Source organism: Harpia harpyja, chromosome Z, assembly GCF_026419915.1.
Source record: "Harpia harpyja isolate bHarHar1 chromosome Z, bHarHar1 primary haplotype, whole genome shotgun sequence".
Taxonomy (NCBI): domain Eukaryota; kingdom Metazoa; phylum Chordata; class Aves; order Accipitriformes; family Accipitridae; genus Harpia; species Harpia harpyja.
In genome coordinates, this window is record NC_068969.1 from 10,787,019 (window position 1) to 10,800,676 (window position 13,658).

The 13,658-nt window shown below is 40.4% G+C and overlaps 1 protein-coding gene across 1 annotated transcript; it reads right to left on the minus strand.

Annotated features, from left to right (window-relative positions):
• Window positions 1–1,372: 1,372 nt before the first annotated feature.
• ARF4 (ADP ribosylation factor 4) lies at window positions 1,373–13,322 on the minus strand. The gene is made up of 6 exons (XM_052777905.1): window positions 12,883–13,322; window positions 5,944–6,024; window positions 5,321–5,430; window positions 3,867–3,938; window positions 3,216–3,341; window positions 1,373–2,321 (listed from the first exon to the last, which is right to left on the minus strand). Exons 1-6 carry the CDS (start codon window positions 12,947–12,949, stop codon window positions 2,235–2,237), a joined length of 543 nt encoding a protein of 180 aa, XP_052633865.1. The 5' UTR covers window positions 12,950–13,322; the 3' UTR covers window positions 1,373–2,234.
• Window positions 13,323–13,658: the final 336 nt, after the last annotated feature.

Below are 13,658 nucleotides of genomic sequence, written 5' to 3' on the forward strand. Positions count from 1 at the left end.
TGAGTATTTAATTACTTAAATGCATTTGAAATAATTAAAACAATGAACCTTCATCTCTACCAGACAGAATGTTTCCTTCAAGATAAAAGGCCTACTTTGTTTCTAAGTATCTGCTTTTTTTATTTAAAGTCTACCTTTAACTTAATCCTTGAAAGAGGAGATGGCATTTCATTTGTCACAAGCATTGTTTCATTTTAACCTATTGGGACTACCAATACAATCTGTATTACAGACAAGCTGCCTCTTCTGAACAAGGTGCTCCTTTTAAGGTTTATTTCAAGGAACTGCATTGCTAGAAATATGTATATTAACAGCTACCGATGCAATGCATGGATATATCAACTTTGGTCGATATGTAATCAGCAATTCATTAAAGGTGCAGGCAAAACCCTACTCACATTGTCTCCTGGGTTTCTGTTACATATTGAAGACAGTTAATGACTGTATTCAAAAGCTCTGGCATTTTCTCTGCTTAGCTGTGTTCTCAGTAACAGTACTTCCTAGAAACTTAAACCTCAGTTACAGCAGAAGCTGCTTTGGAAGGTGCTCTTAACCTAAATTAGCTTGAGTTTACCAGACTTTGTCACTGGGATTTCTTGTAGCAAGAGTAACAAGATCTGGGCTAAAACTACAAGAGGAGCTTAGCCTGAAACTGCAATGAAATCATGCTTTGGGTTCCTGAAGACATACAATCAATAGAATAGAATATTTCAGTTGGAGGACTGAGCCATATTTGCATCCATACAGCAGACAGGCAACAGAAAAATAGATTTTGAAATACCCATTAATAGCAGCCTCAAAAAACATGTTAATCTAAGTCTTTTGAACTACAGAGGTTTAAGGGGGCAGAAACATGAAAGCAGACAGCAGCAGTTGCATAAAGCTGATTTTTTGGGGTGACTATCACCATTAATATAATATTGACTAAATCCCTGTACAAGTGTTCAAGTTAGCTTTCCAGCTAGCCATCAACAGAATTTGTGATTCTCCTGCGGGAACCCATGTTGGTTTTTAAATGTAGATATAGCTATGAAACAGACATGCATGCTTTTCAGACAGTTCATATTTGTTTTATTACAATTTTTGTAACTGTTAGTATTTTCATATCTGGACATCTTAAAAGGAATTTTAGATTTACAACTTCAGAAGACACTTACAGAATCATTTAAGTCTTGAGGACAGCTACTCTACTGCACTGTATACAACTTTGATGCCCACCTTCCATGTCCCGCTCTACATAGCTCCAAACAAGTGAAAATCTGAGACTGATGTTCACGTTCAAGCTGCAGGAAAGCTCAGTATACGGAAAAAGAGTAAGTGGTAATTTGCAATTCAACTATTTCAGGAATCAAGAAGAGCATACACAGAACTATACATTTTGTCATTTTATTAGGAATAATTCCAAGTGGGTTATGAAGAAACTAATCCATTGAGTTTGATGAATTTTCCAAAATTTCTTTATGAAGATATGTTCACCAACAAACAGTAAAACTTCAGCAGAACTATTATACACTGGGCAAAAATAGTCAGGCTGATACCAAAAAGCAACATGCAACATAAAAAAAAAAGATACAATATAAAGGAAGACAATCTGCTGAATATTAAAAACAACCTCAACATGAGCTCTTCGCAACCAGCACAGAACTATTCTACCCATCAAATCCAATTCACACAAAGGCAAGTTGGGCTGACAGAACCCAAGGATTAATAAAATGTTCCTCAGTGCAGTAGATTTGTATAGTGTTTTAGAGCATTTCCTTGGCTGGAACAAGCAGTATTAGGAATTCTTTTTGGCAAGGGAGAGAAATAAATACATACGGAATGCTACATTTTTAAATCAGCAGACTGTCTGAGGAATGAAACAGGGCATCAGTAAACTAAAAGTAGCAGGGAGAAAAAAAACATTAATTTATTGGGGCTCAGAAGAGTATTCAAAACAGATCTTAAAGATGTCACAATAACTATATTCAGGCATTTAGGCTAACAAGGGGAATAAAATCAGAAGATACACTTTTTCCAAGTTAAGGAGATTTTTACCCAAGCATATTGCTACCTTTGCAACATGTAGCTCGGTAAACAATAATTGGCAACAAAATAAGTTGAAACGCTGTAATATCCTGCCCAAATATCAGTTCCAGATACTGTAATAACCAAGATGCGAACTAATTTTGTTGTAACAAGCCTAGACCACTTATATCAAACATGTCCCTGGTGAAAGAGTCATCCAGTTTGAGTTAGCGTTTTGAGAGTTCATTTGACAGCCAGTCAAGTCCCTCATACAGACCAGTTCCTTGCGTAGCACAGGTAGCCTGGACATACCACTGTTAATGTAGAACACAAACAGAAATTAAATATAAATACTGACAAAATGCAAGCTAAGTTATCACAGTATGTGACATTCAGATACACACTCAGTGTTCTTTAAACACTGTTTTGTGCCCTAAGTAGAGTAAATATTGAACGCATGGTATTTTTTAAAGTTTTGAAAAGTATATATAAAGCAGATGGGGCTCAGACATTATCTGGAAACTCAAGTGTTGTCCTACCAAATTCTAGAACACCATTTAGGGCATCAAGAAACAAATACAGAACTTGCATTTGGTTTATATGCTGAAAACTAGCTTCTTGTTTTTGAAAGACTGCTTTTTAGGAAATGGGACATGGAATTATCTAAATCAACAGACCTCTAAAACAGCTTCTATGGATACGATCTTAGTGTGTCAACATACAGACATTAAGTGAGTATTACAGAAGGCTAGATGGTTTATGTGAAGCAACCCTATGTCTCAAAGGCTTGTGCAGATGGAATCTAACGATTCAGGAGCTACTTAATTTCTTCTCATCTTTGTAGTGGTGAGAACGCAGAAAGCATTTTCTCCCCCATAATAACAAATATTGAGAAGACGGGAAAGCCCACCACATACTTTGTCAAACATGTTTGACAGCTGTATTTCAGTGACAGACTGGAATATTTATTTTTCCAGGAAAAGGTGAGAGATGAAACACCTGCAACAGCTATACACACTGGATTATACTCCTAAATCACTTCTTTTCAACAAGGACCTTAAACTATGCAGTACAGAGTTTAATAGCAGGTATGTGCATCTTTTTACAAAAAGAGGTGAGAACTTCCCTTTCCTTTAAAGGAAAACTTATGTTTATGATATATAATAAAGGAAGACAAGAGTTCAGCAAGCAGGAAGTTTAGCACTTACAGTTCTGTTACGCAGAGACTGAAGACCTAGTTTATCTGTCATTTCACTGATTGCCATGGCATTTGGCAGATCTTGTTTGTTCGCAAACAGAAGCAGCACTGCATCTCGCAGCTCATCCTCCTGAAGCTAACAGAAAAAACGGTCATGTTATTAAATTAGCCCAGTTAAGTACTTCAACAAGCACTAAAGAAACCTAAATACTGATTTAAGGGTTATAAACATTTTCATTCTTGCTCCTGAAGTCACTAGTAAGTACTAAGTGAAATGGAACTAGTACCCAACAGAACTTCTCCTACAAGTAAGGAAATATTCTTTCAATAGGCAGTATAAATTTACTGGCATCTTGCTGCTGAAATTCTTAGCACCAATTTGTTTTTCCAAAATTCTTTCTTTCTCTGCTGCATTTCTATTATGGTTTTAAGACAGAAAGAAAGGTTCTGACACATTAGTAGTTCTTGAGCTAAAGCTCTCTACAGAGTTGTAGTTACAACTCAGTGCACTACGTGACCCAGAATTACCAGGTGAATACAATATGCACTGTACAAACTCCCTAAAATTTTAAAATCCTAAATCTCTTGGGGAAGCTGACGGACATCCAAAAACACGACAAGTAAGTTTAACAATCGTATTTCAGAAGGTATCTATATTTACCATTTTCTGCAGCTCTTCTGCTGCTTCCTGGATTCTCTCTCTGTCATTGCTGTCTACCACAAAAATGAGGCCCTGTAAGAAGTTAAGCAGTTTTGAAAAACCAATGTAAACATACAATACTATTTTAAAAACCAAAAAGCTCATATTGAATATTGCGATCATCCCCTTTCTTAGGTAAGCAAATCTGACAGAAATTTCTGCTTAAGCAGCACAAGATGTCTGTCTGAACAGCTATGTAAGTTTCAACTGCAGAATAAAGCTAGGCCTTCTAAATCAATAAAGTTAACACACACAAATGTTGGTTTACAGATTACTGTGGGATTCATTAGTTTGGGGGGCGGGGGGGAGACTCCAGCAAAATTTCAGAAGCTAACTCTCCCCCGTCTCTTTTCACTCATTGTATCACGTTAAATGCAGCAAGAGAATTGCAACTGCTTCACCATCTCATGTTTCACTGAAAAAAACCCACACCCTTAAAGTAAGGCCTGAATCTGTTTTAAAAAGTTTGTACCAAACAGCATTTCTCATGGCATCTCTGTTATTCAAGTGTCCTCCTTACACACACACACTATTTACTCTTAAAATTTCAGTCTGAAAGCCTTACATTTTATCATTCTAAGAAAAGAGAAGCATCTTTTAAAAATATTTAGTGACAGGGCTGAATAAGGAACTGAAATTAAGTATTAGTCTATTCACAACAGTACTTTGCTAGCTCCTTTTTGTCAGTCCAGACTTCTCCATTTTTCTGCACCAATCACATGCTTTATGCTGCACAGAAGTTTCTTGGAAACAATTCTATATTCAACACAGAAAAAAAACCAAAACCAAAAAACCCACAAAACAACACACTCCCAAAGTTTCCTGATACTAATAAGCAACTTACCTTACTACTTGTGAACCAAAGGAAAGAATCACATTTATGTCACCAAAAATGACAGCAGTCACATCAATAGGAAGGTGACACTTTCTCATCAATTGGTAACAAGATCTTTTACGCTATTTTTAGATACTCAATGTACTAAATACACTGATATAGCACAGTAAAAGCTGTATATTTTAAGGCTGATTATTAAAAAAAGAGTACGTAGAAGGGTGTTTAAACAGTAACAATCTTTATGCATAAGGCAATGCCAGTTCAAACAGATCAAAGCATGGATAGGGTAAAGTTGAAGAGTTCCTCACAAACAAACCAGCTGCTCTGGCACATTACAGAACACTGGTAGATCCTAAAGGACTTCATCCTTGCCAGGCTACACTCACGACTAGACTTGAAGCCTTCAGGGTAACAAACTAGCTTCAACCAGAATAAAATCTGGGTATCCCTCAGCACTTGCAGGAAGTAGTGAGGAACCTTTCTGAAAGGAAAGGACAGAGGACAACTTTCCGCATATACTCTACAGAACACGAGACTTTACAAAACAGGTCTTTAACTATTGCCATCTCAGAACTCTTACCTGTGTGTTTTGGAAATAATGCCTCCAAAGAGGTCTAATTTTATCTTGACCACCAACATCCCAAACTGTGAAACAAATGTTTTTATATTCTACCGTTTCCACATTAAAACCTAAAAATAAAAGAGTTAAGTGATTAGAAATAGTTAATGCTAGTGTTAAAATGTAATTCTAACCATGTTAAAGATAGCTACTTCCTAAGTTATACTTCTCCCAAATATATATAAAATGGCTTATCAGAATTGAACTGCTAGATCAAGAATAACATTGATTTAAGTGGAGAAAAAAAAATATTAAATGCTTAAATTCACATACACTACCTTTGGTTCAGCAAATCTTTCAGCCACAAACTGCTAGAGGGTCATGATGTTTGGGGGAAGTACTGGTACTTAATCGGTTCCTATACTCCTGAGCACCTGCTACTGGCCACTATCAGACACAGGATTCTGGTCTAGATGTATCTTTGGTCTGACACATTTACATTATGGCAGTACTAGAAAGCCCATGTTTGTCTTGATTCTTACACTAACAGCAAAGATAGCAAATCCCTACGCTATTCAGAAGCCCGTCTCTAAAACACAGATTTACAGTAACAAGAATGAAGACATGAGAATTGGTTATCTTACCAATAGTGGGAATTGTGGTGACAATTTCTCCTAGTTTCAGTTTATAAAGAATAGTTGTCTTACCAGCAGCATCCAAACCAACTAGAATAAACAGAAAATTTGATTTAGTTCACAATATGAACTACAACCTGCTAATTTTAAAATATGCCATTTTACATGCAGAGTATTAGGGTTTTTTTTCTGAGAAGAAACACCTTTTTAAACACTCTTAAGTCATTGTTGATATACTACTGTATGTTTCTCTACCCAGCACTGACAGAGAGAACAAGCAATGAAGAAAACAAGCTCGATAACACACTTCCACCCACAACCTACAGGCTCACAAGTTTCTAGTCACCTTCCTTCGTATTTGTGTTACTTAATTAAGTTTTATCATTCACTTTCAAAGTTTCTTCTAAGTCAGGATGGTTTTAAATGCTTAGCAACAATCTAGAAGCAGCACACAGTTTCTAACTGATCACGTTTGCTACTTTGCACTCAAGTTGGAGAAGGTCTCACTTACTCAACCTTCAGCTAAGGCCAGTTTCACATGCACCTGAACCAACAGGCACTATCCTTAGAGGACACTTCAGTCCGCCTTATTCCACTCTCTTCTCCCTTTGCTAAAACATTTCTTTTGCATTGACAGAAACACATACATTAGGAAAATCCTGTCGTCCCTCCGCATATAGCCTAAGGACTGTAACTCTTCTTTAGAATATCAATTCTATTTATTGAGATCCACTAGGATGCTTTCACTAGGAGTCTCCACTTTTGATCTTTAAAGAAGGCCTTCTGCACCAAAATTTGCTCTTCTGTTTCTACAACAAAACTTAAGCTTGCTGTTTTTTCAACGTAAGCTATGTGGTAAATATGTGATCCTTAAAAAAACAAACAAACAAAAAACAAACCAAAAACTGGAGCCTCAAAGACATTTTTTGAGAAGCATGACCAACCCCGCAGGCACACACTGTAGTTTTCTAGAACTGTCTGTGCAACTGCTCATTGTTAGGCATTTCAGAACACACAAGAGCAACTCAAAACACAATTCTTTATGTTAGAATCCAATGCCTAGCACATAAGCACCTAAATAAACAGTAGGTACTGAACACCACTGCAACAGTTCGAATAAAATATCTATTTGTGAAACTTAAAATAGCCAATAAAATTTTGCCCAAACAAAAATAAAACCCCCATCAAAGAATTAATTAAATAATACTTGCACAAGAAACCAAATGTTATCCTTGTTTGATAACTGAGAACACTTAAGAATGTTAATTTCCTACTTGGTGATTGTGATATATTAAGCTTTAAGTGGTTTGATGACTTGACTATTAATACAACTGTTTCCTTAGCATTACTATAAAATGGAATTAGAAATTACCTGCTTATTCAGAATGAAACCAAACTCTTAAAAAGCCGCCTCTTTCTCAAGACACAAACTGCTGTTACAGCTAACTAATTAAAAAACCCTACCTATAATTGTCCTATATCTGATACTGTAAACAGGATTATACATGCCAACGCAGTTTCTTTGGTATTATCATTGTGTGTTTCAAAAAAAAAAAAAAAAAAAGTTGTTCTAATTGTTAATGTCATGAAGGGGGGGAGGAGGGAGGGCGGAATCTACCATCAAAACCAAAGCTCCTTCAGGGGTAATAACCTCCCAAAATGCTCAAATTAAAATTTAACAGTTTTACATTTGCTATTGTCTAAGTGTTGGTCTCTTAGAAACACACACAAGCATGAACAAAAAAAAAAAAAAAAAAAAAAGACAGACAAGACATGGTGCAGCAGAAGTTTCACAAGAGCTTGCAAGTCATGAAACTTGTAAATGTTAGCATTTTCCCTACACCAATAAAGTTTTGGGTAGCCTTAGAAAACCCTTTAAGCAAACTCTGAAACCCTTGAACACTCCATCTATGCTGAAAAAATATGTTTTTGATAGCACAATGCTTGAAGCCCAACACTATGCTCACACAGCTCATCTTCAAGTGAGCATTTGTATGGTGCCTGGATCTTTACAAGAAAATATAATGCATGTACATAATATGTATGTGATAGTTTGAGTAAATTAAGATAGTTTAGTGAACCATCAATTAAAGCTACACATACCCACAAACTCTTCTCCCACCCCCCCAAAAAAACCCCCAAACAGTTATCAGTAGAACAAACACTGACAAGTTTTGTTAAAATTAGCAATGAAAGAAAGATGGTGTTATCTACACAAATGGTTTTAGTGTATTTAGGGGTTATACTAAAGACACAGACAAAGACAAAAAGAAAAAAGCTAATCTCATTTCAAAGAATATACACAGGGTATTGAGAACCATTTGAAGATATGACTCAGAGTTAAGAAATTAGAAACTAGTCAAGAGTTTTAAACTATTTGCTAAATTTAAGAAATTACTGCCCTAGTTATCCACTCTACTCTTTTACCAGGACTCACCAACACCTCAATGGTGTTGGCAGAAGGCTACATTAGCTATGTAAGCACAAAGCCCAGAGACTTTGCTTAAATCCACTCTTATCCACAATTCTAATTAAGCTGTTGGACTTTGCACTGAGGCAGGCTGAGTTATGGACATGCGTTTTCTTCTGACTCCACACTTGAGACAGCAGCTTTTAACTAAGGGAAGGCAGCTCTGCAAATCACAATGACCGTATTTGCAAAACCTGCCTCTTTTAGCCAAATTGCTAATGTTACAAAGTCTAAACAAGCAATAGTCATCAAGAGCATAGCCTCCATTCATACTTCTTACTCCAACTTACCATTTACCACCCTTTTTAGAACAAGAAATTTCAGAACACCAAATCACATTTGGTCTTTTGAGCTACTAGGAAGTGTAACTATTGCTTTTAGCAGCCCAAGAACAAACACATGTTTACGTTTGCACTGAAACACTAAATGTAAATCTATGAGCTACTTCCATGTCATAAAGTTTAAGCTGATTTAACTATCAAGATTAAAACTTAAGTCTTAAATCTCCAAATAATGTAAATTTCCAATTCTACGTTTTCACTCTGATTCCATTACCTGACTGACCACCACCAAGACCAAGGCGTAAGTATCTTGACGTGGGTATGATGGTCAACAGTTGTACCACAAAGCATTAAGATTACAATAAAGTACAAATGGGAAGCACAGACTTGCACTTGCAACCATTTATCTTTAAACGGAGTCAAATATCCTCTTCCTCTAGCTGGAGAAAAAATACCTATAATGCTCCAGTTGCTCTTAAAACCATTGTGGTTCTAAGCCCTTTACTCCTCTTAAGAGTGTTTTATGCACAGCCCGTCAGTCGTGTTTCTAAATCTCAAGCTTGTAGTTCACTTGTCCCTGGGAACACCACCCCTGTGACCCCACTGCATTCCTCATTTACCAACTCTCTACTTTAATCATTGGTGGCTAAATATCAAGCTGCCTCAGTTATCACAGCACAGAGCTTCATATAAACTATAGATGCAGAAAAACTGAGAATTGACTTTTAAAAAGGAACCCCCATCACGACCAATAGATTTTGGTTGTCAGATTGAGATTTCCAAAGTTTACTATAGAATACAGCATGTTGCCACTTCCAAAATGAATGTTTCCCATAATGAGAAGGGGGGGGGGGGGGGGGGAGCAAAGAAAAAAAGCAGCTTCTACTGTATTTAACCAATTTGTGACATTCATGTTACAATCAAAAGCCAGCTTAAAAAAGTGAAATTAAGGAATCCCAATTTACTACAGGTTTGTATTCTTTCACTCTTCTTTTACCTTTATACCAGTTCTCTCAAAACTTATTTATCCTTTACATACTATTCCTCTTTCAGGTTTCGCTTCAATTGGGTAAGTCTTTGTGGGACATGAAGGGGCAATTCTCAATACAGCTTCTCAAGAAAACACACACACACAAAAAAACCCCAAACCCCAACAGCATGCAAACCAACAGCGGTTTAAAAAAAAAAAACAAACCACAAACAACACAAAAACCCTCAAACAAATAAAAACAGCTAAATGGTTTTGTGCTGTACAGTGACACAACTCCCAAAGAATCTGACAAATTCTTCCCCAATGTATTTAATAATTACCTTTGTATTTGAAGCTCCTGAGTAGCTATTATCTCAGTTAACACTTGCACAACTACACCAAGACACAGAACACTAAATTATGATACTGAAAGATGCACAATGAATCAATAACTTTTTTAAGCACGAGAAACTACGAGCGAAGAGTTTTACAGACAGGTACGTGTAGGGTTAGGACTCAGTTTTTCCACTCTAACGCCCCCATTGCCTAGTTTAACTTTAAGTCATTCAATCCTATCCTACAGTTACTTCTTTTCCCTCATGTTACTTCCACCTATAAAGATGATGCAGGAATTATTTTGCATCTATTTCCTCAGAATGTTAACTTAATATTTCTGAAAAATACTTAATTATACAAGTGCACTTTTTAAAAAACAAAATTTCAGTAACAGCATACCATTAAATGTCCACCTTTTATCATAAATGTAATTTGAGAATATAAAAGCTAGTATGTCATGTTTACTGTTGGTAATGGTACCTGATGAGAAATATTCAAATTCTGCAGAACTCAGTAACACAAAGTCTGTCTTAAGAGCTAAATTAATTCTACTTTATCTTGAATTCTGCAGAAACAGAAGCAAGCTGTGAAAGGGAAGTCTGAATTATAAATTAATCATCTGTTCATTATCAACTCACCCATATAATATTTTCCCCCTAAATATTTCTCCAGAAACACCTTACCCCATAAAGTTACTTCATTGGTATACTACATACAAAAACTTAAATGCCTAGCCTTGTACAGCTCATTTTCAAACCATAAACTGAAAATTATCACCCTGAGGAGAAGTTTAATTCAGTCACAGTATTAATTCAGACATCTCTCCTCAAAGTGCTGATATATAATGTAGTATGCTATGAAGAGCTTCTTTTCCATGTTACAGGTATAAATGAATTATGTCATATCCAATATAACATATTCTGCTTCTAAACATCCAGTTTAGGTCCTATGATACACTCTCATCACAACACAGCAAAAGTTTTAGCCTCTTATACTACATAACAAACATGGTGCAGTCTCATGCTCTGATCCAGTCCTGTATTTGAATATAATGCCTTAAAATCAAAATTATTAAAAAGCATTTGAACCAACTGCTAGAAAGTACAGCTCCCTAACTCATATCTAGCCTAAATTTGAACTGATTACCTACCAATGAAGAAACTAAAGTCTTGCAAGCTGTTTTGATCTGTAGGACATCGCCTTTCTGTTCTCATTATTTTGCAGAATGCAACAGAACTACAAATACCATAGACACTATCTCATCCTACAGTCAAGCTCATTTGAAGATTCTACTTCATTCATTCAGAGTCATATGAAGAGTCTGGCTGCGAGGGAGACAGTCAAATCACTTCCTTGAAACCAAAAGATGTACTAAGTTGTCTCGAAGACAAAAATTACCCAGGTTATTTTGAAATGGATCAGAGTCTCTAATTTCAAACAGAGAAGATACAATAAAAATTACTGTGCATGCAGTAAAGAACTCTGTCATCACAAAATGTATGGAGATCATGGAAAATCATAATTAAAAAAAGCTTCATTATTGTGTCTGCTGCGCATACCCAGGCAGCGTTAAGGATGAGTTGCGTGCCAAGAAGTTTCACAGTTAGGACCTAGCCCCATCACTGGCTGTATTGAAGTGAGCACTTCGTGTAATTTCTTCGGACAAGCTACTTCAGTCAATGGCCATGAATCAAGTTCCATTCACTTTGGTAATAGAATTTGAGAAAAATTTGGGGGTTAAGATCTGTTTGTACATAAAGCTTGCGGGAGTGGGTAGGTGGGTGGAAGAAGGCAGGAAGGAGTTGAAGTGGAGGAGGAAATACCGAATGCAGTATGCGCTGGCTTCGACCTTTTGAACCGTAATCTTAAAGTGAGAACCTTCAAGAGCCACTTGCTTCAACTCTTACGCAGTCTGTGTCAAGAGAACCACAATCTAATTCCAAATAAATAGTTACGGGCAGACAGTAAAACTAAGCAGGTGCCGGAAGAGCAGCCTACTGGGTTTTATGATTTTGTACATGAGGTACAGCAGAATTAAAGCGCACAGTTGCTATACCGAAATGTCCTTTCACAAGAGTCAGAGATACAGGCACCACAGTTGCCGAAAATCGGCCATTATATGGCAATTTCTTAAGCTCTTGGTGTCAAACGCACCAGGCTTTGTCACATCCTGTTCGAAAAGCCACACTGCTCGGGCAGGAGCGGCGTCTCCAGGCCGAGAGCACAACCGCACCGGCAGCGCGGGGAAAAGCAAGGCACAGACCTCGCTCGCTTTTCGGAAAAGGGACACCCTCCTCCGCCCCACGTACTTTTCCCCGGCAGGCGGGCACCGGCTTCACCTACTGCAATTTGATCTTTGTTCTACGTTTTCGCTCCGGCTCAACGCAAGCGGAAACGCAGGTGCAAGGAGAAGGGGCTGAAGCCTCGCACGCCTCGCTGCAAACCCCGCGGAAAGCGGGGCTCTGCCTCGCCCGGTCCAGCGCAGCCGCGACCCCCGATCAGCGGGACGCGGGGGCGGGGGGGGCACAAGAGAGAAGAAAACGAGAACACGGCAAAGGAAAAGGAAGGGCAGACATATCCCGATCCCCACCCCCTTCCCCCACCGCTCCTTCCCTCCCCTCCGCTCGCTCACTTACCAACGACCCCGCAAGCCCTAAGGAAAGGGGACAGAGGGGTGTCCCGTCCCCCCCCCCCCGCGCCCCGGGACGGGGCAAGCCCCCCCCGCCTTGAGCCCGCGGCCCCCTGCCACCCGCCTCCCCTCCCCCACCGCCAGCGGGACGCGTCCGTGAGGGAGCGGGCGGGCCTGGCGTCGGCCGCGGCCGGGTAGGGCGCAACGGCTGCGGCGGCAAGGCTCCGGGGGGCGGCGGCAGCGTGCCGCTGTCGCCCCTTACCCATGAGGATGCGCATCTGCTTCTTGCCGAAGAGGCGTGAGAAGAGCGAGGAGATGGTGAGGCCCATGGCGGCTCCGGCGCGCGGCTGGGCGGCGGCGCAGGCAGCGAGAGGAGCGCGGCGAGGAGGGAGGGAGGGAGGGAGGGAGAAAGGGAGGGAGGGGGAGCGCGGCCCGGCGCCTGTCTGCGCTCACGGATCCCTCCGCGAGCGAGGAGGCAGGCTGCTGAGGCGCGGGGTTCGCCCGGCGGCGCCGACTTATAAGGCGCGGGCGGCAGCAACGACGGCGGCAGCTGCTGCTCTGTGACCGGGGAACCTCGCTCGCTCGCTCGTTCTCTGCCACGTCACGCTCGCCACGGCCGCCCCGGCTCCAACGCGGACAGAATCACGTCACGCTCGCCACATCCCCCGTCCGCGGAACCACCCTTCGCCACACGGCCCGAGCGCCCAACGGCGGCGGGGACTACTACTCCCAGCGAGCGCTGCGCCCGCTCCGCGCCTCGCTCGTTCTAACCGCCGCTGCCGGCGCACGACGGGGGATGTAGTTGACGGCTTCCATCCCGCCTCGCCGCAGCTTCCGGCCGCCCGGGGCAAGGCGGAGCGCGGCATGCCGGGAAATGTAGTCCGCCGGGCGCCAGGCAGCTCCTCCGGCCGAGGCCGAGGCCGAGCGGCCCGCTGCCAACGGCCGGCCCGGAGCACCGCCCGGCGGGGGCCGGAGCGCCGCTCCCCGGGGCACCCCCACACCCGAGTAGTTCACCTCACTGCAGCTCCCGCTCCCGCT